This window comes from Zea mays, chromosome 2 (assembly GCF_902167145.1).
Source record: "Zea mays cultivar B73 chromosome 2, Zm-B73-REFERENCE-NAM-5.0, whole genome shotgun sequence".
In the NCBI taxonomy this organism is placed as follows: Eukaryota; Viridiplantae; Streptophyta; class Magnoliopsida; order Poales; family Poaceae; genus Zea; species Zea mays.
This window is the reverse complement of record NC_050097.1, coordinates 26,271,176-26,295,152: the sequence shown is the minus strand read 5'-3', so window position 1 is coordinate 26,295,152 and position 23,977 is coordinate 26,271,176. Positions and strand designations below refer to the sequence as shown.

Below are 23,977 nucleotides of genomic sequence, written 5' to 3'. Positions count from 1 at the left end.
GTATGAAAATTGCCTAGGATAGGACACCTATGGACATTGTACCATGACCAGAGCGATGGGACCTGATATGACTCAAAGGACATGATAAGAATGGAGTATTTGGTTTTAGCCAGTGGAATTTGAGGTTCATGTAACATCTCTCTTCCCTTTCACTATAAAATGAAGGGGTTAAATAATGTTTCGGAGGATTCCGTTTGACCAATCTAGGATCGACCAAAGACCTGATCTAGGGTTGAACTAATTCAGTTAGATCTGAAGCTCTTGCACAAAGTCTCTTCCACTAGATGGGCATAAAGGTGGATTAATTAGGACTTATAGGCTAGAACTCACACCACAACTAACTAATAGGTAGGCTCAATATGCCGCTGGATTAGGACGCTGATATGATAACAATAATAAAAATGGTTTATAGTGGTTTGACCGTGTAAGCATGCATAATACTCTACATCATCTTTATGATGGATGGGTAATGGGTTGATGAAAATGGAGATGAAGATTGCATGCTTAGATATGGTATACTGGTATGAACATTGGAACATGCATGAGGACCGATCGACTAGCTCCACCTTTATTTTTATTCCGTTGAGAGTTATCGTCATCTAAGTTTTTAAGAAGCGTAAAATCTAACAAAGCTCGGACTAAGAGCATGGATCTGAAGCCAGCGTTCGGAACCTTCGGACCCTCTTCTACATTGCTTTAAATAATATGACAATATCATACAGCTAAGCTAGCGGTACTGGCCATGTTTGTGTGACTGAGCCGGCCAGCTCCGCCAATCCCGTTGGCTTGGCTGCAACTAACGAATTGGCTATAAATATCAGCAGCTGCGGGCTTCAGTGCTCAACCAAAGCTAGCTACTTTGTTGCTGTTTTTATTCGTTTGTCACATAAGCAGTGGTGGTCGGTCGGCCGGCGACAATGAGCGGCCGTGTGTTCGTCCTGGCCGCTGCCTTCGGCGTGCTGCTCGCCGCAGCCGCCGTGTCCTCGAGGCCCGTCCTGACTCCGCTGGGTACTAGCCGCCCTGCTGCCGGCGACCTGTCCGTGTACTTCCACGCGGACTCGTGCCCGCAGCTGGAGACGATCGTGCGGTCCAGCGTGGACGCGGCGCTCCAGCAGAACGTCCGTCTGACGGCGGGTCTCCTCCGCCTCTTGTTCCACGACTGCTTCCCGCAGGGCTGCGACGCGTCCATCCTCCTGGACAACGGCGAGCGCGGCCTCCCGCCCAACGTGGGGCTGCAGCAGGAGGCCGTGCAGCTGGTGGAGGACATCCGCGGGAAGGTGCACGCGGCGTGCGGGCCCACCGTGTCGTGCGCCGACATCACGGTGCTGGCCACCCGCGACGCCGTGAGCCTGTCCGGCGGGCCTTCCTTCACGGTGCCGCTGGGGCGGCTGGACAGCGCGGCGCCGGCGTCCAGCAACGACGTGTTCACGCTGCCGCCGCCGACGGCGACGGTGGACGAGCTGCTGACGGCGTTCGGGAGCAAGAACCTGTCGGACCCGGCGGACCTGGTGGCGCTGTCGGGCGCGCACACGGTGGGGAAGGCGCGGTGCAGCTCGTTTGGCGACGTGGCGGGCCCGGCCACCGACGACGTGACGCGGTGCGTGACGGCGACGTGCTCGGCCCCCGGGAGCGGCGACACGCTGCGGGACCTGGACTTCCTGACGCCCGCCGTGTTCGACAACCTCTACTTCGTGGAGCTGACGCTGAGGAAGAACAAGGGGGTGATGCTGCCGTCGGACCAGGGGCTGGTGAGCGACCCGCGCACGAGCTGGCTCGTCCAGGGCTTCGCCGACAACCACTGGTGGTTCTTCGACCAGTTCAGGACCTCCATGATCAAGATGAGCCAGCTCAGGGGACCCCAGGGGAACGTCGGCGAGATCCGCCGTAACTGCTTCCGCCCAAACACCAACGGCATCGCCGCCTCTGCTTGAGTTGACTGACCAGGCACCGATCCATTACTTCACTTTCACTGTGTGTAATAATTAATAATAATAAAACAAAAACAACGCCAGCCCGTACGTGCCGTGTGAGGGGGGCACGTGGTTGTGGCTATACTGTAGCCGTCACCACCATGTCGGCGTCGTCCATGCATGTCGCATTACCGATTTTTGTTCATGTTCCGATCTCATCTCATCATCTCGCTATCAATAACAATTATAATAGTGTTTATTAGTAGTACATCGCATCACATGGCGACTCTGACTCTCAACTATGATCACCTACTCACCAGTTTCTTGTCCCGTCCCCGCAGCGTGTGGATGATGAGCACGTCTTGACCAAACGATGAAAACGAAAGTGAGATCCAAACGTGAAAATGAAAGTGAGATCCAAAGCGATGAGAGGGTTCTTGACCAAACGGTGAAAATGAAAGTGAGATACGGAGCTGTGGATGATGAGGAATTGACTATATGTGAACCTTTATTTGAGTAACCAGCTGAAAATGGACTGCTCACATATTTTAAAATACTTTATGAGAACGAGACATACCAAGTACTAAATATATAGCTTGTATCATCATAGAGTTATTATATAACTAGTCTTTTAATTGGCTCTATGTGAACCTTGCTCTTAGACCAACTCCAAGAGATTCTCTATATTCATCCTAATTAATATCAATAGATATTTGTGTAAAAAAAATCATATCCTCTAACGGTCTATTTAAATGGTTATTTAAATATAGTCATTTTCAATCTCGAGTTTCTCCTTAGCCAAAGATAGAAAAACATGAATTGCTCTCCAGAGTGGAAACAAGATATAGAAAATATATTGGAGATTGAAAAGATATAGAAAGTAATATTTATGTAAATGACTCTCCAAAATGATAATTTGGAGAGTGAAATTTAGAAAGACTACCAGAGATAGTGGATACATCAGCTCGATGGAGCACCGCGTAATAAAGGCTTTTGCCTGAAAGCAACCATCCCCATGTCAGATACAACTCTAAGACTGTCTCCACAAATCGTATGTATGGTCATTGTAAAATATTGGAAAATTGTGTAATATTATAAATCAAGGTAAATTTCATAAATATTCAAAACCGATATGTGCATTACACACAACAACATATAGATCAACAATGTAAACAACCGAAAAACTTATTGACTCACGTGGGGTTTGTCGGTGTTTAGGTTGATCAAGCACAAAAGTGGACAAAACATACCGTCGATGTAGACATGTCGATTCATGCGCTAGACAACGTAGAACATCGTTGAACAACTTCGAGCGATCGCGTAGTTGCGTTGCCAAGAAACCTAATTGGTGCCCCTTGTGCAGGCTTCTCGGCGGCAACGGTTCCGAGATACCGCTCGCCCTCCCCCTTAGTGCATGCCAAGGAAAAGGGCCAGTGAAGATACAACAACTCAATCACCCCAGCACAACTTTCCAAAGTAGGTAGAAGGAAAAATGGAAGAGAATTTTTGTGTAATGAAACATGAACACATTTAGGGTCTAATATAGGCGCAGCTGCTCTCAAAGAGTCATTTTCACTTAATTCCCCCATTAATTGACAGCCGAACAGTTAATTATGTTTATGGCAATAAAATCCGTATTAATTCTTAATCAATTAATGCCAGTGTCTTGACGCGAGGATCTCACCAACAAGTGAAATGATGTTGCGTGCCCTGGCCCAGATGGGTGATGCAAGTTGACACAAGTTGTGTATATTGGTTCGAGCGAGATAAAGCCCTACTTCCAGCAGAGGGAGAATGATACTTATATTACTTGCACCTAATTGCTTGTATTAGGGAATACAAGCTGATCAAAAGAGGGAAGGATCCCAAGTCTCTAGGGTTGATTGAGGCAGGTGTCAATATCGTGATGGAGGTGTGAAAGGGAATTAGGCTTACACCTAGTCCCTAATTAATTTTGGTGGTTGAATTGCCCAACACAAATATTTGGACTAACTAGTTTGCCCAAGTGTATAGATTACACAGGTGTAAAAGGTTCACACTCAGCCAATAAAAAGACCAAGTTTTGGATTCAACCAAGGAGCAAAGTGGCAACCGAAGGCCCTCTGGTCTGGGAGCACCGGACTGTCCGGTGCACCAGAGGACTCCAACTCCAACTCGCCACCTTCGGGAATTTCCAGAGGCACTCGCGCTATAATTCACCGGACTGTCCGGTGTACACCGGACAGTGTCCGGTGCGCCAAGAAGGAGCGGCCTCAGGAACTCGCCAGCTTTGGGAAACTCCAACGGCTAGTCCGCTATAATTCACCGGACTGTCCGGTGTGCACCGGACTGTCCGGTGCAACTCCGGAGCAACGGCTAGTCGGCGCCAACGGCTACCTGCGGCGCATTAAATGCGCGCGCAGCGCGCGCAGAAGTCAGGCGCGCCCATACTGGCACACCGGACAAGGAACAGTACGTGTCCGGTGTGCACCGGACACCCAGGCGGGCCCACAAGTCAGAAGCTCCAACGGTCAGAATCCAACGGCAGTGATGACGTGGCGGGGGCACCGGACATGTCCGGTGTGCACCGGACTGTCCGGTGCGCCATCGAGCAGACAGCCTCCCAACGACCACTTTTGGTGGTTGGGGCTATAAATACCCCAACCACCCCACCATTCATTGCATCCAAGTTTTCCACTTCCCAACTACTACAAGAGCTCTAGCATTCAATTCTAGACACACCAAAGAGATCGAATCCTCTCCAAATTCCACACAACGCCATAGTGACTAGAGAGAGTGATTTGCTTGTGTTCTTTCGAGCTCTTGCGCTTGGATTGCTTTCTTCTTTCTTGATTCTTTCATTGCGATCAAGCTCACTTGTAATTGAGACAAGAGACACCAAACTTGTGGTGGTCCTTGTGGGAACTTTGTGTTCCAAGTGATTGAGAAGAGAAAGCTCATTCGGTCCGTGGGATTGTTTGAGAGAGGGAAGGGTTGAAAGAGACCCGGCCTTTGTGGCCTCCTCAACGGGGAGTAGGTTTGCGAGAACCGAACCTCGGTAAAACAAATCCGCGTGTCTCACTTACTTATTCGCTTGCGATTTGTTTTGCGCCCTCTCTCGCGGACTCGATTTTATTTCTAACGCTAACCCGGCTTGTAGTTGTGTTTATATTTGTAAATTTCAGTTTCGCCCTATTCACCCCCCCTCTAGGCGACTATCAAGGTGAAACCGTGAAGCCTTCGCCTATCTCTTTGAAGTCGTGGACTCTCCTATTTATAGCCTCATGGAGGGTTGTCAGGAGTGTCGGGGTTGACTACGTACGGTGAGTAGGCAAAGTCGAGCCCCTGTAGATCGTATGGCCTGTGGTATGGGGCTTGTACTTGATGTTGACTTATGCCCGGTGGAGACATCTTGTTCATGCAGAGAGCCGAGGTCGGGGCCAAGGGCTCGGTCACATACCTAAGCCTACCTTATAGGGAGGTTGCCCATGTTGTAGTGGTTGGTGCAGTGCTAAGTATGCAAAAAGCCCTTAGGTAATACGTCAGCTTTGCTATTTCTAGTGACGTCGGGCGCCCTTTCATTGATAATATCGAGGCCAAAGCCGAGCTCAGGCGAGGTAGAAGTCTGCCCGAGACCAGGACCGAGCCCGCTCCAGGATTCACTGACGTGTGCGACACAGTTGAAGGAATGGCCTCTCGCGGGATTCGCGGGGAGTAGGTGGCCGATCTCAGGCTCGAGCGAGGCGGAGTTTGTCCCGAGGTTGAGGGCGGCTCGGGTGAGGCAGAGTCTTCGCCCGAGGGCCAGCTCGCACTTTTGTCGTATGCGTGTCCCATCAAGAGTTGGCAAGCAGTGTGGGGAACAATGACCGTTGTACTCAGACATACATCATCGTAGTTGGTGAAGTCTGACGGGACTACGGTCTTGTCGCTCCTATTCATGAAAGGGAAATGTGCCTTTGGGCCATTTCTAAGTATTTTAGTGATTAAGTGCAAACACAAGTGCCTAAATGTGAAAATATGCCCATGGATGAACAAAGTGCAAATCACAAGTAAAGGTATGTTTCTAAGCCTTAGTACATTTGTTTTGTGTACTAATATCTTGTCTAAGTGTTAGAAACAGGAAGAAGAAGAAAAGAAAAGAAGTGGAGAGTGGCTGTGTACAGCCAAAGGCTGCTTCGGGCTGGGGCACCGGACTGTCCGGTGTGCACCGGACAGTGTCCGGTGCGCCAGACCAGCGCGGCGCAAACCAGCCGCTCTCGGGTTTTTCTCCGGCGACTTCGGCTAAAATTCACCGGACTGTCCGGTGTGCACCGGACTGTCCGGTGAGCCAACGGTCAGCCAGGCCAACGGTCGGCCGCGCGATCGGCGCGCGACACGTGGCCGAGCCAACGGTCGGGAAGAGGCACCGGACTGTCCGGTGTGCACCGGACATGTCCGGTGCGCCAACGGTGTGCAGATCTGCATCAGACAGCAACGGTCGGATGCGCTTTTTATAGAAACAAATCGGGCACCGGACAGTGTCCGGTGTGCACCGGACTGTCCGGTGCGCCACGAGACAGAAGGCAAAGATGGCCTTCCAGATTTGTTCCAAACGGCTCCTAGCTGCCTTGGGGCTATAAAAGGGACCCCTTGGCGCATGGAGGAGGGTACCAAGCATTCCTACAACATTCCTGAGCACCAAGACATCGATTCCACGCATTTGGTTCATTGTGATAGCATCTAGAGCTCTTGTTGCGACTTGTGTGCGTGTTGTTGCTCTGATTTTGAGTCTTGTGTGCGTTGCTAGTTCCCTCCTTACTTCGTATTTCTTTGTGAATCTCAAGTGTAAGGGCGAGAGGCTCCAAGTTGTGGAGATTCCTCGCAAACGGGATATTGAGAAGAAAAGCATAACACTGTGGTATTCAAGTTGATCATTGGATCACTTGAGAGGAGTTGAGTGCAACTCTCGTCCGTTGGGACGCCACAACGTGGAGTAGGCAAGTTTTGTACTTGGCCGAACCACGGGATAAATCACTGTGTCTTCTCTGTGTTGAACTTCTTGTGATTATCATATTGTGCAAGATCCTCGCTCTAGCCACTTGGCATTAACTGCGCTAACGCTTAACAAAGTTTTTGTGGCTGTAAGTTTGAATTTTACAGGATCACCTATTCACCCCCCCCTCTAGGTGCTCTCAATTGGTATCAGAGCCGTTCTCTTCAAGAAAGGGACTAACCGCCCGAAGAGATGGATCCTAAGGGGAAGGGAATTGTGATCAACGACAAGGAGAAGGAGTCCTTCGTCAATGAGCCAAGGGATGACAAGTCCAACAACTCGGGCTCGGGCCACAAGCGAAAAGATGGGAAAAAGAAGAAGACAAGACGCATCAAGGAGATCGTCTACTACGACAGCGATGAGTCCTCTTCTTCCCAAAAGGACGACGACAACGACTACAGGAAGACGGTCAATTCGAACTTCTCATTTGATTATTCGCGTATTCCACATAGTTCGAATTCGCATTTGCTTTCCATTCCTCTTGGCAAACCTCCACACTTTGATGGGGAGGACTACGGATTTTGGAGTCACAAAATGCGTAGTCACTTATTCTCTCTCCATCCAAGCATATGGGAGATAGTAGAGAATGGAATGAAATTTGATAGCTCGGATAGCCCTATGCTTATAAATGAACAAATTCATAGAAATGCACAAGCTACTACTGTTCTCTTAGCATCTTTGTGCAGGGAAGAGTACAATAAGGTGAGCGGCTTGGACAATGCCAAGCAGATATGGGACACCCTCAAGATCTCTCACGAGGGGAACGACATCACCATGCTCACCAAGATGGAGTTGGTGGAGGGCGAGCTTGGACGATTCGCCATGATAAGGGGAGAAGAGCCAACTCAAACTTACAACCGGCTCAAGACCCTTATCAACAAAATAAGGAGCTACGGAAGCACGCGTTGGACGGATCACGACGTCGTCCGCCTAATGCTCAGGTCCTTTACCGTTCTTGATCCTCATCTCGTGAACAATATTCGTGAGAATCTCAGGTACACGATGATGACGCCCGAGGAAGTACTTGGAAAATTCGTGAGCGGGCGGATGATGATCAAGGAGGCAAGATACGTCGACGACGCGTTGAACGGTCCACTCCATGAGCCTCAACCCATTGCTCTAAAGGCAACAAGGAACAAGGAGTCGCTACCTAGCAAGGTGGCGCAAGTTGAGGCGGCCGGGCTCAATGATGAAGAGATGGCTCTCATCATCAAGAGATTCAAGACGGTGCTGAAGGGTCACAAGGGGCAGCCAAGCAAGAACAAGACAAAGGGGAAACGCTCATGCTTCAAGTGCGGTAAGATTGGTCATTTTATCGCTAACTGCCCCGATAACGATAGTGACCAGGATCAGGGAGACAAGAGGGAAAAGAAGAAGAATTACAAGAAGGCCAAGGGCGAGGCGCATCTAGGCAAGGAGTGGGATTCGGATTGCTCCTCCTCCGACTCCGACAATGAGGGACTCGCCGCCACTGCCTTCAACAAATCGGCCCTCTTCCCCAACGAGCATCACACTTGCCTCATGGCAAGGGAAAAGAAGGTAATCACTCGTAATGCTAATACTTATGATTCTTCTAGTGATGATGAATCTAGTGAGGATGAAATTGATTACTCTAGTTTATTCAAGGGATTGGATAGAACTAAGATAGCTAAGATTAATGAGTTGATTGATGCCTTAAATGAAAAGGATAGAATCTTAGAGAAACAGGAAGACCTTTTATATGAAGAACATGATAAATTTGTTAGTGCACAAAATTCACTTGCTCTAGAAGTTAAAAGAAATGGAATACTTTCGTGTGAACTTTCTACTTGTAATGAAACCATTTCTTCTTTAAAAGGTGAAATTAATGTTTTAACTGCTAAACTAGAAGTAGCAAGTAACTCTTGTGTTGAAAATATTACAATTTGCACTAGGTGTAAGGATTTTGATGTTAATGCTTGTAGTGAACACTTAGTTTCAATTTCAAAACTAAATGATGAAGTGGCTAGTCTTAATGCTCAACTTAAGACTAGCAAAAGTGATTTTGAAAAACTAAAATTTGCTAGGGATGCATACACGGTTGGTAGACACCCCTCAATTAAGGATGGGCTTGGCTTCAAGAGGGAAGCCAAGAACTTAACAAGCCATAAGGCTCCCATTCCCGCCAAGGAGAAAGGGAAGGCCCCTATGGCTAGTAGTGCAAAAAGGAACCATGCCTTTATGTACCATGATAGGAGACATGCTAGAAATGCTTGTAATGATTTTGATTCATATGTTTATGATTCTCATGCCATGTTTGCTCCTAGTTCTTCATATGTGTATGATAGAAATGTTACTAGGAGAAATGTTGTTCCTAGAAAAGTTGTGAACAAACCTTCTACCATTTATTATGCTTGCAATGCTCCCTTTGCTATTTGTAGAAAGGGTAAAAAGGTAATTGCTAGAAAGTTAGGGGCAAGATGCAAGGGAGATAAAACTTGCATTTGGGTCCCTAAGGATATATGTGCTAACCTTGTAGGACCCAACATGAGTTGGGTACCTAAGACCCAAGCCTAAATTTGCCTTGCAGGTTTATGCATTCGGGGGTTCAAGCTGGATTATCGACAGCGGATGCACAAACCATATGACGGGGGAGAAGAAAATGTTCACCTCCTACGTCAAAAATAAAGATTCCCAAGATTCAATTATATTCGATGATGGGAATCAAGGCAAGGTAAAAGGTTTAGGTAAAATTGCAATTTCTAACGAGCACTCCATATCTAATGTGTTTTTAGTTGAGTCGCTTGGATATAATTTGCTATCTGTCAGTCAATTATGCAACATGGGGTATAACTGTCTATTTACAAATATAGATGTGTCTGTCTTTAGAAGAAGTGATGGTTCACTAGCTTTTAAGGGTGTATTAGACGGCAAACTTTACTTAGTTGATTTTGCAAAAGAAGAGGCCGGTCTAGATGCATGCTTAATAGCTAAGACTAGCATGGGCTGGCTGTGGCATCGCCGCTTAGCACATGTGGGGATGAAGAACCTTCACAAGCTTCTAAAGGGAGAACACGTGATAGGTTTGACTAACGTGCAATTCGAAAAAGATAGACCTTGTGCAGCTTGTCAAGCAGGTAAACAAGTGGGAGGAGCACATCACAGCAAGAATGTAATGACCACATCAAGGCCCCTGGAGCTGCTGCATATGGACCTCTTCGGACCCGTCGCCTATCTGAGTATAGGAGGAAGTAAGTATGGTCTAGTTATTGTTGATGACTTTTCCCGCTTCACTTGGGTGTTCTTTTTGCAGGATAAGTCTGAAACCCAAGGGACCCTCAAGCGCTTCCTCAGGAGAGCTCAAAATGAGTTTGAGCTCAAGGTGAAGAAGATAAGGAGCGACAACGGGTCCGAGTTCAAGAACCTTCAAGTGGAGGAGTTCCTTGAAGAGGAAGGGATCAAGCACGAGTTCTCCGCTCCCTACACACCACAGCAAAATGGTGTGGTAGAGAGGAAGAATAGGACGCTCATCGACATGGCGAGGACGATGCTAGGAGAGTTCAAGACCCCCGAGTGCTTTTGGACGGAAGCCGTGAACACGGCTTGCCACGCCATCAACAGGGTCTACCTTCATCGCCTCCTCAAGAAGACGTCGTATGAGCTACTAACCGGTAACAAACCCAATGTATCTTATTTTCGTGTATTTGGGAGCAAGTGCTACATTCTAGTGAAGAAGGGTAGAAATTCTAAGTTTGCTCCCAAAGCAGTAGAAGGGTTTTTGTTAGGTTATGACTCAAATACAAAGGCGTATAGAGTCTTCAACAAATCATCGGGTTTGGTTGAAGTCTCTAGCGACGTTGTATTTGATGAGACTAATGGCTCTCCAAGAGAGCAAGTTGTTGATCTTGATGATGTAGATGAAGAAGATGTTCCAACGGCCGCAATACGCACCATGGCGACTGGCGATGTGCGACCACAGGAACACTTGGAGCAAGATCAACCTTCTTCCTCAACAAATGTGCATCCCCCAACTCAAGACGATGAACAGGTTCATCAACAGGAGGCGCGTGATCAAGGGGGAGCACAAGATGATCATGTGATGGAGGAAGAAGCGCAACCGGCACCTCCAACCCAAGTTCGAGCAATGATTCAAAGGGATCATCCCGTCGACCAAATTCTGGGTGACATTAGCAAGGGAGTAACTACTCGGTCTCGATTAGTTAATTTTTGTGAGCATTACTCTTTTGTCTCTTCTATTGAGCCTTTCAGGGTAGAGGAGGCCTTGCTAGATCCGGACTGGGTATTGGCCATGCAGGAGGAGCTCAACAACTTCAAGAGGAATGAAGTTTGGACACTGGTGCCTCGACCGAAGCAAAATGTTGTGGGAACCAAGTGGGTGTTCCGCAACAAACAAGACGAGCACGGAGTGGTGACGAGAAACAAGGCTCGACTTGTGGCAAAAGGTTATGCCCAAGTCGCAGGTTTGGATTTCGAGGAGACTTTTGCTCCTGTGGCTAGGCTAGAATCAATTCGTATCTTGCTAGCATATGCCGCTCATCATTCTTTCAGGTTGTACCAAATGGATGTGAAGAGCGCATTCCTCAACGGGCCAATCAAGGAGGAGGTGTACGTGGAGCAACCCCCTGGCTTCGAGGATGAACGGTACCCTGACCATGTGTGTAAGCTCTCTAAGGCGCTCTATGGACTTAAGCAAGCCCCAAGAGCATGGTATGAATGCCTTAGAGACTTTCTAATTGTTAATGCTTTCAAGGTTGGGAAAGCCGATCCAACTCTTTTTACAAAGACATGTGATGGTGATTTGTTTGTGTGCCAAATTTATGTCGATGACATAATATTTGGTTCTACTAACCAAAAGTCTTGTGAAGAGTTTAGCAGGGTGATGACGCAGAAATTCGAGATGTCGATGATGGGCGAGTTGAACTACTTCCTTGGGTTCCAAGTGAAGCAACTCAAGGATGGCACCTTCATCTCCCAAACAAAGTACACGCAAGATCTGCTAAAGCGGTTTGGGATGAAGGACGCCAAGCCTGCAAAGACGCCGATGGGAACCGACGGACACACCGACCTCAACAAAGGAGGTAAGTCCGTTGATCAAAAAGCATACCGGTCAATGATAGGATCTTTGCTTTATTTATGTGCTAGTAGACCGGATATTATGCTAAGTGTATGCATGTGTGCTAGATTTCAATCCGATCCTAAGGAATGTCACTTAGTGGCGGTGAAGCGAATCCTTAGATATTTAGTTGCTACGCCTTGCTTCGGGCTCTGGTATCCAAAGGGGTCTACCTTTGACTTGGTTGGATACTCAGACTCCGACTATGCTGGATGTAAGGTCGATAGGAAGAGCACATCGGGGACGTGCCAATTCTTAGGAAGGTCCCTGGTGTCGTGGAACTCTAAGAAACAAACTTCCGTTGCCCTATCCACCGCTGAGGCCGAGTACGTTGCCGCAGGACAGTGTTGCGCGCAACTACTTTGGATGAGGCAAACCCTCAGGGACTTTGGCTACAATCTGAGCAAAGTCCCACTCCTATGTGATAATGAGAGCGCTATCCGCATGGCGGAAAATCCTGTTGAGCACAGCCGCACAAAGCACATAGACATCCGGCATCACTTTTTGAGAGACCACCAGCAAAAGGGAGATATCGAAGTGTTTCATGTTAGCACCGAGAACCAGCTAGCCGATATCTTTACCAAGCCTCTAGATGAGAAGATCTTTTGCAGGCTGCGTAGTGAACTAAATGTCTTAGATTCGCGGAACTTGGATTGAATCGTAGCATACATGTGTTTATGCCTTTAATCATGTTCATTCTGCATTTTGTTGCTTATTGTGGTGCTCAAGTTGTACAAACACTCCCTGGACCTCACAAGTCCGTTGCAAAGTGATGCACATGTTTAGGGGGAGATGTGTTACAACTTGACCCTTTGAGACTAACTATGTGGTTGAGCTTGCTTGATTTAGTCTCGAAGGAGAATTGAAAGGGAAAAGGTGGACTTGGATCATGAAAGACTTCCACTGCACTCCGATAAGAGGGTAACTTATTCCAAGTCCATCTCATGAACTCTTATTGCCATTTGCTCTTAATTGAAGATTTTGGTGAGGCAATGGGGTTAAAAAGGGCCAAGATTGATCCCGTTTTGGTGCTTGATGCCAAAGGGGGAGAAAATAAAGGCCAAAGCAATAAATGGATCAGCTACCACTTGAGAAATTTTGAAAATAGTGAAATAGAGCTTTTGTTTTGTCAAAACTCTCTTATTGTCTCTTTTGTCAAAAGTTGGCTTCTTGTGTGGAGAAGTAGTGATTATGGGAAAAAGGGGGAGTTCTTGAAATCGTTGATCAATCTCTTTTGGAATGACTCTCTTTATGCTCAACATGTGTGTTTGACTTAGAGATAGAGATTTGAGTTTGATTTGCAAAAACAAACCAAGTGGTGGCAAAGGATGATCCATATATGCCAAAATTGAATAAAACTCAAATTTGTTTTATTTGAAGTGATTTTGCACTTGTTCTAGATGCTTTATGTTGTGTTGGCATAAATCACCAAAAAGGGGGAGATTGAAAGGGAAATGTGCCTTTGGGCCATTTCTAAGTATTTTGGTGATTAAGTGCAAACACAAGTGCCTAAATGTGAAAATATGCCCATGGATGAACAAAGTGCAAATCACAAGTAAAGGTATGTTTCTAAGCCTTAGTACATTTGTTTTGTGTACTAATATCTTGTCTAAGTGTTAGAAACAGGAAGAAGAAGAAAAGAAAAGAAGTGGAGAGTGGCTGTGTACAGCCAAAGGCTGCTTCGGGCTGGGGCACCGGACTGTCCGGTGTGCACCGGACAGTGTCCGGTGCGCCAGACCAGCGCGGCGCAAACCAGCCGCTCTCGGGTTTTTCTCCGGCGACTTCGGCTAAAATTCACCGGACTGTCCGGTGTGCACCGGACTGTCCGGTGAGCCAACGGTCAGCCAGGCCAACGGTCGGCCGCGCGATCGGCGCGCGACACGTGGCCGAGCCAACGGTCGGGAAGAGGCACCGGACTGTCCGGTGTGCACCGGACATGTCCGGTGCGCCAACGGTGTGCAGATCTGCATCAGACAGCAACGGTCGGATGCGCTTTTTATAGAAACAAATCGGGCACCGGACAGTGTCCGGTGTGCACCGGACTGTCCGGTGCGCCACGAGACAGAAGGCAAAGATGGCCTTCCAGATTTGTTCCAAACGGCTCCTAGCTGCCTTGGGGCTATAAAAGGGACCCCTTGGCGCATGGAGGAGGGTACCAAGCATTCCTACAACATTCCTGAGCACCAAGACATCGATTCCACGCATTTGGTTCATTGTGATAGCATCTAGAGCTCTTGTTGCGACTTGTGTGCGTGTTGTTGCTCTGATTTTGAGTCTTGTGTGCGTTGCTAGTTCCCTCCTTACTTCGTATTTCTTTGTGAATCTCAAGTGTAAGGGCGAGAGGCTCCAAGTTGTGGAGATTCCTCGCAAACGGGATATTGAGAAGAAAAGCATAACACTGTGGTATTCAAGTTGATCATTGGATCACTTGAGAGGAGTTGAGTGCAACTCTCGTCCGTTGGGACGCCACAACGTGGAGTAGGCAAGTTTTGTACTTGGCCGAACCACGGGATAAATCACTGTGTCTTCTCTGTGTTGAACTTCTTGTGATTATCATATTGTGCAAGATCCTCGCTCTAGCCACTTGGCATTAACTGCGCTAACGCTTAACAAAGTTTTTGTGGCTGTAAGTTTGAATTTTACAGGATCACCTATTCACCCCCCCTCTAGGTGCTCTCACTATTCACATGTTACGCTGCGTGGGTAGGTATGCGCATTGAATGCTTATGTCTCTTGCAGCCTTCGGTTGAGACCTGCCTCGGGGTTGTCTTCCTTGCCTGAGACGGACTCGGGTGAGGCGGAGACGACAGTGCTGGGGAGAGGGGACCTCGGTCGGGTCGAAGATTCTCCCGAGTACGTACCAGGGCAGGCTCGGGCGAAGCGGAGTTAGGAGCGACCGTCAAGGGGGGCCTCAGGCGAATCGTGGTTTATACTTTATTGACCTCGGGGAATGTGCATGATGGCAGCCTCGGGGTTAAGCGTGATTAGGAACATAATCTAGGTACCCCTAATTATGATACCTGACAATTAACATAAAATAGTTAAAAATTAGTGAATGATACAAGTGACCACGATCGCAAATCACAAGTCACGCGGAGCACATGAAATAAAACCCAAAAATACGTGCATGCGTGTGTGTATTGTCGTACTCTATCTCTTATATTACTTTAGCTATATAAATTAATTGGTATGTACCAACTTAAACTATTAATGTATGACTAAAATCAACAATCACTTGTTTTAAAATTTCAATGGAATAGGCCACTCAAATAAGCCAAATTCCAAGACAAAACACTTGCATTGTAGATAGAGTGCAGTTTGAAACGAAATGTGTGATAGAAGATGACATGCACATCCTTGTTCATGTTCTAGAATGGACACATGACTATTGCCTAGCCGCCATGACTGACTCTCGATCCACTCCTCCGCTACGTACTAGGCTACTAGCTAGCGCGGGTAATGCACGTGTCCGGTGTCCGCCGGAAATCAAGCAATCTGCATGTGCATAGGGGAAAACTAACCCGATGAAACCGGCCGTGTTTTCAGGAGATAAATAAATCGTCTGGCAGATGCGCTGCAGGTAACAGGCGGCCACAGGAGATAAATCGTCTCCTGTGCTCCACGTGACTGGAGTTTGATCTTGTTTAGACGAAGTAGATCCGCATCAGCACAGAAACATCAAAAATAAAGTATTCTCGTATTCATTTCTTTACTTAAAACATACACTAGTACAATACCTGCGCATTGTGACGCCTACATAATTTATTCAATAAAATGTTAGAGCACAATGATTACATAAAAACAAAATATTGTTATTTTTTATCATAAGTATTTATGTAAAATTTATATTTTCTCTCACTAATTTTAGTAGGGGTGGGCAGAGAAGGAAGAGGACGAGAAGAGATATCAAGGGGAGGGGCTAGCGATAGTGGGGATGTCGGGAGCGAGCGAGAGAGGTGGTGACGGGGAGAGGAGGGCAGCGAATGCACGACAAGAGGGAAGGACAGAGGAGGGAGGTGCAGCGTGTGGGCTGATCGGGCTGATTGTGCCGGCCTATCACGCGGGGAGTGGGAGTAAACACATGACCTAAGCGCTTCGTGCGTGGTGTTTGGTGTACGACAAGAATGGAACCGTGAAAACTGACGCTTTATATAGTAGAGATTAGTACAGAAATAAATATTTTCTATGATAGATTTCATAAAAATAGACTAGGACCTATTTAAAATAAATCGATGCTTACCGTCTTTGGTGTACACATAGCTATAGTCTTGTGAGATCACAATAACTAAGCCTAATGTGTGATCGCCACCGTATACCGGAAGAAACCAGACCCACAGTTGTTGGAGATCTATTGAAATTTTGAAAGAGCAACATGGTTACATTGTTTTGGACCTTTCACTCCTTGATGGGAGTTTTTTTTGCTATTCGTTGACAATAAATAAATGACAAATTTTGCTTTTGAATATAATTGTTTAACCATATATAAATAAAGATTTTGCATTCTACAATCGGTCAATAATTCAAGCTATATCTTTCAATGGCACATAATCTTGTCTTTGTATTGCATCCTATCAAGTAGATTAAATTCTATTTTGGGGATTATTTATTATTTACTTGCTTTGGTCATGTCATAATAAGTGACCAAAGGAGAAGATTGTAAGGAAAATCGTCGAAGACTCATTTAAAGTAAGGTTCTAGTGTTTCATGGGCAACATAATTATTTGGACTAACATTATTCGCTAGTGTTTTTTATATAGTTCAACGGATGCATACGTGGACTTGCATTGGATTGAGGCAAAGTGGTGATCTAGATGATTAACACCTCAAGCTAGACATTAGAATACATGTTAAAGACCTACTAAAACATGCAAGAGTTCAATGTAACAAGATGGAAGAAGTTCATACAAATACACGCAAAGAAATAAAGAAAAAAAAAACGTACGCATGCTACTCGACAGCAACTTAACCACCTTATCTTCTTCCTCTTGATCTTCATTATAACTTTCTGACATGATAGAGAGCACAGATTACTATGGTGCTCATTGTTAATTAACGTCTTCTTTTTAGCGGGGGGAAGTGTGTGTGGTTGTATTAGTTTTGTAGTACCCACTAGTCTGCTGAACAAAGTACGTACATTACATGCATGCCTATATATCTTTAAAAGTTTGGCAAGGAAATGCTGCATTGAGAGTCGCGCGCACATGCGTCCACACTAGCTAGCTAGCTATGTGTCATTTGTTTTCCTCGTCACAACTCACAAGGAATCGATGGTTAACCTAAGATTTCAACTTGCACTTATCCGAATATGAAAAGGAAAAGGATGGCGGCTAGTACGTACCTTTCCAACTGGCCTAGCTAGTGAAGAAATTAACTGCATATGCATGTCACGTTGCAAACAACATGTTTATGTCACTGGTAGACAGCAACATGGTCAAAAAAACATGTGGGGGAGCCGGTGTGTGTTACCTTTAATCACCACCTACCACCATTGAACTAGAGATCCATCTTTTCTAGTCCAAATGCAAGACGATGATGCGATCGATGCAACTATATATATAAAATGGAAAAGGTGGACGGATTATTAGATGGGCCGATGCAATGCATGCACAATATAATGCCTCCATCCGCGCGCCTATATATATGATCAATATGACTCGATCGTGGAAGACACACACCACCACTGCACGCACCACCCATCACTGCAGTACTGCAAATGAAGTGCAAAATGGCCAGCAGTAGTAGAGTAGTAGCAGCCGCCGCCGTCCTTGTAGCCTTTTGCGCCGCCGCCCTCTCGTCGGCCACGGTGACCGTGAACGAGCCCATCGTCAACGGCCTCTCCTGGAGCTTCTACGACGCGTCCTGCCCGTCCGTCGAGGGCATCGTGCGCTGGCACGTCGCCGACGCCCTCCGCCGCGACATCGGCATCGCCGCCGGCCTCATCCGCATCTTCTTCCACGACTGCTTCCCGCAGGTACGTGCGTACGTGCATGACTGCATGTGTACGTCGTTCTTCGTTCGGTGATTATTGATGATGAGAATGAGATTGACACCGTACCAATCTATACTGTACATGCATATAGGGCTGCGACGCGTCCGTCCTCCTGTCTGGTTCCAACAGCGAGCAGAAGCAGGGACCCAACCAGACGCTCCGTCCCGAGGCGCTCAAGCTCATCGACGACATCCGCGCCGCCGTCCACGCCGCCTGCGGCCCCAAGGTGTCCTGCGCCGACATCACCACGCTCGCCACCCGGGACGCCGTCGTCGCGGTAAGCACACGACGCCCATGCATCGCGGCAGGGACGTACACGTACATACGTCCCACGTACTATAATATAATTAACCAGCTGACAACACAACAAAACAATGCATATGCAGTCCGGGGGTCCCTTCTTCGAGGTGCCTCTCGGCCGCCGCGACGGGCTATCGCCGGCGTCCAGCGACCAGGTCTTCACGCTGCCGGGCCCCGACTTCGACGTGCCCACGCTGCTCGCCGCGTTCAAGAACCGGAGCCTGGACACGGCGGACCTCGTGGCGCTCTCCGGGGCGCACACCGTGGGTCGTGGCCACTGCTCCTCCTTCACCAGCCGCCTCCCGCCCAACGCCGACGACGGCACCATGGACCCGGCGTTCCGCCGGACGCTCGCGGCCAAGTGCGCCAAGGACGCCAGCGCGGCGCAGGTGCTGGACGTGCGCACCCCCAACGCCTTCGACAACAAGTACTACTTCGACCTCATCGCCAAGCAGGGGCTCTTCAAGTCGGACCAGGGCCTCATCAACGACCAGACCACCAAACGCGCCGCCACGCGCTTCGCGCTCAACCAGGCCGCCTTCTTCGACCAGTTCGCCAGGTCCATGGTCAAGATGAGCCAGATGGACGTGCTCACGGGCAACGCCGGAGAGGTCCGCCTCAACTGCGCAGTGCGCAACGCCGCCCGCGTCGTCTCAGCAGACCAGCTCGAGACCGCCGCCGGCGACGAGGGGCTCGCGGCCGACGCGTGATTAGAATTTTGTTTTACAATAAATGGGTGGCGAGCGCGAGTTGCGAGTAGAACGAGAGCCAAGAGCTGACTGTTGTGGTGTGTGGCTCATGGAAGCCTGTCTTTTGCTGTTGCTTCTCCAGTTCTCCTTGTCCTATCTGTACGGCGCGTGCACTACTCTCTCCTTATATTTTTTTTCTTCATTTCTCGTGAAAAAGGCACTTCATTTACCACATGAAAGATTTCCAAGCCTTTACATACGAAGGGACACGGAAATTCTTGCGGCATTCGGACTCCACTACGACCATGGGAAATGCCTCTCACACACCCTTCATAAATATAGGACACGACCGACCGTGGTATCCAATCCTTTATCTCTCTATCCTTTTTTGCATTTTCTTTGCCCTGTAAATAGCGATTACATGTCCCACTCCCACGAGGCCACGAGTGTCTCGTGGAGGATGAAGCAGTCCCCTTCTTTACACGAGAAAGCTAGCGTCCAGCTTTCCACTGCTGGAATTAATAGATATATTATAGAGGTCCAGCCAAATTTAGAATTTGACTCTAAGTGGTCTATATTAATAAGACATTACAGGATGTTTAGTTTTCTGACTAAAGTTTAATTAGTCCATGTCATATTGGATATTTGAATGTCAATTTTGAGTATTAAATATTATAGTCTAATTATAAAACTCAGTCTTGGTTCACACTCAAACTCAGTCCCAAATGCATCTTTTTTGAAATCTCTCGATCCAAAGCCTCTAAGGTGTTCAAAAATATTTCTAAGGACAACTGAACTAGTAATAGCCCACCTCATCCAAGATTTGCCCTATTTTGCCTCTGTTTGAGCTACAAGTTGAGTTGGATTCTACAAATTGGCACTTATTATGAACCTACAATTGTGCACTTAGCAGACTAGTTAGTAGTAGTCGAGGTTGTGTTGATCGTTAATCACCAAAACTAAGTTAGAAATGTCATATAACATATTTCCCTTTCAATTTATTTATTTGATAACTGGATGGGATCTAAGTCAAATGTATTTCGATTCTTTCGCGCTTATTTCTGCTCGCAGGCCTAGTGTGGGCTAGTTTGGGTAATCGAAACAAGATGACGATTGAAACAAAAAGTTTCCTAGCGGTACATTTGTGATCATGCATGATTCTATCTCTTTTCTATAGAACCGGAGGGTGTTACTCAAGTCAAAGGATCTATGCTGGAGAAGACATTGGAAGCTATGGAGAACTGGATTCATAATTTTCATCCGATTGATGGAGAGGGCCGGGATCTGATATTGTAGTGATCTAAAATCGAAGGGGTGCCATAGGCTTTTATTCCTACTAATATTAGTGTGTAGATGGATGTTGTTTCACTTATGTTTCTTTTGTAAACTGGTGTCCCCAGTGGAGCTCGTGTGTGTGGTGTGGGTGCTAGAATTTTATTTGATTTCCTAAAAGCAGAGTAATAATCTCGTTCCAAAAAAAAAAAAAAAAGGAAATGTTGCGAGTGAATGAACAGTGAGCTTGACTTTGGGACTCGCAAGGAAGTATGAAGCCATGCTGGCTGGCTGACCTGATGCTGGTCAAGCTAGATTAACGACTATATACCTGCGCTGGCAGTGCTATAGAAGATGAGAACTGCACGTGGCAATGCAAGTGGCAGGTATTATATATCATCTCTATCTCATCCAAATCTCATCTTCCTAATTAACAAACTCGGATGATTTAAAACTTATCATGAATTTTTCAAACGAAAGGGAAAAGGCATGCAGCTAGCTAGCTTTCCAACCGGGCCGGGTCAGTGGAGTGTACAGCTACACAACATCGTTAGAGAAATGCATCAACTTGTTGCATGACAAATTAAAGAAACCGAAGCAATGCAAGAATGGTCAGCTTGAGTGAGCAAGAGATAGATAGATAGGTGGTATATAATACTCCCTCCGTACTCATTCAAATAAATGATATTAAATATAGATATACCTACAAATTATATTCATACATTAACTAATGAATATATGTTTAATCTAAAATAAATTATATTACGAGAGAGGGTGTAGTATTTAATACTACCTTCGTTTTCGAATATTTGTCACCCACTAGTTCAATTTTTAAATAGAACGTAACAAATAAAAAAACTGAGGGAATATAACAGTGATCGAATAATTAGTAGGTGGGTGTGCAGTGTATGTGGAACGAAGCTGCAACGAAGTTGCATATAATTAAGCATATGATATGGGCAGCAGATCGAAGACTTACTACACCATGTCTGGATGAGGATTGTGAGAAGTGAGATCCAACAGCAACAGATCGAGCATATAAATATATAACGCATACTACAACACCTTGTCTCTTGCTTGGCCTGTTCACAAATTATATGCAATCGCAAGCGAGCAGAATGGCGAGGTCCAGTGGTAGTAGACCAGTGGCCCTCGTGCTGCTGGCGCTGTGCGCCGCCGCCCTCTCGTCGGCCACGGTGACCGTGAATGAGCCCATCGCCAATGGCCTCTCCTGGAGCTTCTACGACGTTTCCTGCCCGTCGGTGGAGGGCATCGTGCGCTGGCACGTCGCCGAGGCCCTCCGCCGCGACATCGGCATCGCCGCGGGGCTCATCCGCATCTTCTTCCACGACTGCTTCCCGCAGGTAATAACGACCCACCGGCCGGCCCTGCTAGCTATCTAACGTACGTACGACTACGTTGATGCTGACGAACACAGTGCCATGTCGGTTTAATCGATCAGGGCTGCGACGCGTCCGTCCTCCTGTCTGGTTCCAACAGCGAGCAGATCGAGGTACCCAACCAGACGCTGCGTCCCGAGGCGCTCAAGCTCATCGACGACATCCGCGCCGCCGTCCACGCCGTCTGCGGGCCCACGGTGTCCTGCGCCGACATCACCACGCTCGCCACCAGGGACGCCGTCGTCGCGGTAAGTCGATCACCTTGCATCGAGTAGACTGTCTCGTACTTGGGAGTCTACTAGCTAGTGTGTACGTCGTCGTCCGATCACACCCTATATATATATATATCTGTCCTTCCAGTCCGGCGGCCCCTTCTTCGAGGTTCCTCTCGGGCGGCGCGACGGTCTGGCGCCGGCGTCAAGCGACCTGGTGGGCACCCTGCCGGCGCCCTTCTTCGACGTGCCGACGCTGATCGAGTCGTTCAAGAACCGGAGCCTGGACAAGGCGGACCTGGTGGCGCTGTCCGGCGCGCACACGGTGGGCCGCGGCCACTGCGTCTCCTTCAGCGACCGGCTGCCGCCCAACGCGGACGACGGCACCATGGACCCGGCGTTCCGGCAGAGGCTGACGGCTAAGTGCGCCAGCGACCCCAGCGGGAACGTGGTGACCCAGGTGCTGGACGTGCGCACGCCCAACGCCTTCGACAACAAGTACTACTTCGACCTCATCGCCAAGCAGGGGCTCTTCAAGTCGGACCAGGGCCTCATCAACCACCCGGACACCAAGCGCGCGGCCACCCGCTTCGCGCTCAACCAGGCCGCCTTCTTCGACCAGTTCGCCAGGTCCATGGTGAAGATGAGCCAGATGGACATCCTCACCGGCAGCGCGGGAGAGATCCGCCGCAACTGCTCCGTGCGCAACACCGCCCTCGGAGATGTCTCATCGTCAGCCCACCAGCTCGAGACCACCGCCGGCGACGAGGGGCTCGCGGCCGACGCGTGAAATGATGATTAGCTGCTGTTGTTTTTTCTCTGGTCTCCTTCGATTCTGTTGAAATAAGGCTTGCTGCATCATCGGTATAGTTTGCATTCTTCTACCCATCAATATGGTATATCTTCCTGTGTCAGCCCCGTGATTACCATGCAGACCAACGCGTGAGCATCTATATGTCTTAACAATATCAGCAGCAAAGCATGCATTTGATGTGTTCATTTGAAACACAAAGTCTAGACACACAAAAACAGGATGGGGAGAAACAAGCAGCAGTTCAATGAGCTAAGCCAACATAAGCTAATGGTGGAGTGGTCAATGTCAGATGATGAAGTGCCATCTCCTTTGTGATTACGTACATGTCCATTTCCTGTGCTGGCACAGACGCTATCACGCTAACCATATCGAACATGAACTAAGCACCAAAGTGACTGGCATTACAACATCAAACCTGATGAAAAGAATGGAACAGATAGTATTAGAAACCAATTTAGCAAACAGAGAAGAGAAAATGGAATGCAAAAAATGAAGAAACCAATTTATCAAACAGAAGGTGAAGCCTCTAAGACCAACTCCAGCAAGACTCCGTATCCGACTCCGCATCCCCATTTTGCGCGGTCTGAGGCACTGTTGCGCGCTCCAGCAGACTCCGTATCACTCTCCGCAAAATGGACGCCGTGTCCCTGCGCTCCCCATTTCCACACTTTCTCTCTCCTCTCCGCAACTCTCTGCGTGCGCGCGCGCCTGCTGGCGGGGCCCAGGTGTCATAGACTGCATGCGGAGTGGGATGGGGAGTGTTGCTGGAAACGGAGCCGGATACGGAGAGGAGAGAGAATGTGTCGGCCGCGCGTTTTAGGGATACGGAGAGGCACACTGCTGGAGTTGGTCTAATGAAGACACATGTATATGGTGCAGTAGTTGCTAATGCAGATAAAATCTACCACTGCAGCATTTGACAAAAATGCTTCGTGAAGCGACATCATGAACGGGCTTGCAATATCTAGATTTTACACTACAAAATTTAAGAATCAAATCGATTAGAATCGAATTATATTTCTATTCATTTTTTAACTAAACTTAATTAAGGACCATCAAGCAGTCAAGGATTTCGGTGCGGGTGTGCACAATCCAGTGGAACATCTCCCGGACTCTGGCGCTCCAGCGGGTGGAGCCCTTCCTTGATGGAGTGACACAGGTGCACGAGGTTCTTTGCTGCCTCCCGCACCTCGGGCGAGGGCTTTACAATTTCGTACAGGAATTTTCGAAATTTACTTGATTTCGGTGGGGTCCGAAAATACATATGTTTCCGAAATTGGCGTTTTTA

General features: G+C 47.8%; 3 protein-coding genes across 3 annotated transcripts; all 3 read left to right on the top strand.

Annotated features, from left to right (window-relative positions):
- The first annotated feature begins 857 nt into the window (after positions 1–857).
- LOC100279351 (uncharacterized) lies at positions 858–2,177 on the top strand. The gene has a single exon (NM_001152369.2). It carries the CDS (start codon positions 918–920, stop codon positions 1,929–1,931), a length of 1,014 nt encoding a protein of 337 aa, NP_001145841.2. The 5' UTR covers positions 858–917; the 3' UTR covers positions 1,932–2,177.
- Positions 2,178–17,693: 15,516 nt separating this feature from the next.
- On the top strand, positions 17,694–19,222 carry LOC100194034 (Peroxidase 12). Its single transcript, NM_001139095.1, has 3 exons — positions 17,694–17,984; positions 18,094–18,279; positions 18,389–19,222. Exons 1-3 carry the CDS (start codon positions 17,727–17,729, stop codon positions 19,010–19,012), a joined length of 1,068 nt encoding a protein of 355 aa, NP_001132567.1. The 5' UTR covers positions 17,694–17,726; the 3' UTR covers positions 19,013–19,222.
- Positions 19,223–21,347: 2,125 nt separating this feature from the next.
- On the top strand, positions 21,348–22,845 carry LOC542464 (anionic peroxidase). Its single transcript, NM_001112019.2, has 3 exons — positions 21,348–21,627; positions 21,726–21,911; positions 22,024–22,845. The coding sequence occupies exons 1-3, from the start codon at positions 21,361–21,363 to the stop codon at positions 22,663–22,665; spliced, it is 1,095 nt and encodes a 364-aa protein (NP_001105489.2). The 5' UTR covers positions 21,348–21,360; the 3' UTR covers positions 22,666–22,845.
- The last annotated feature ends 1,132 nt before the right edge of the window (positions 22,846–23,977 follow it).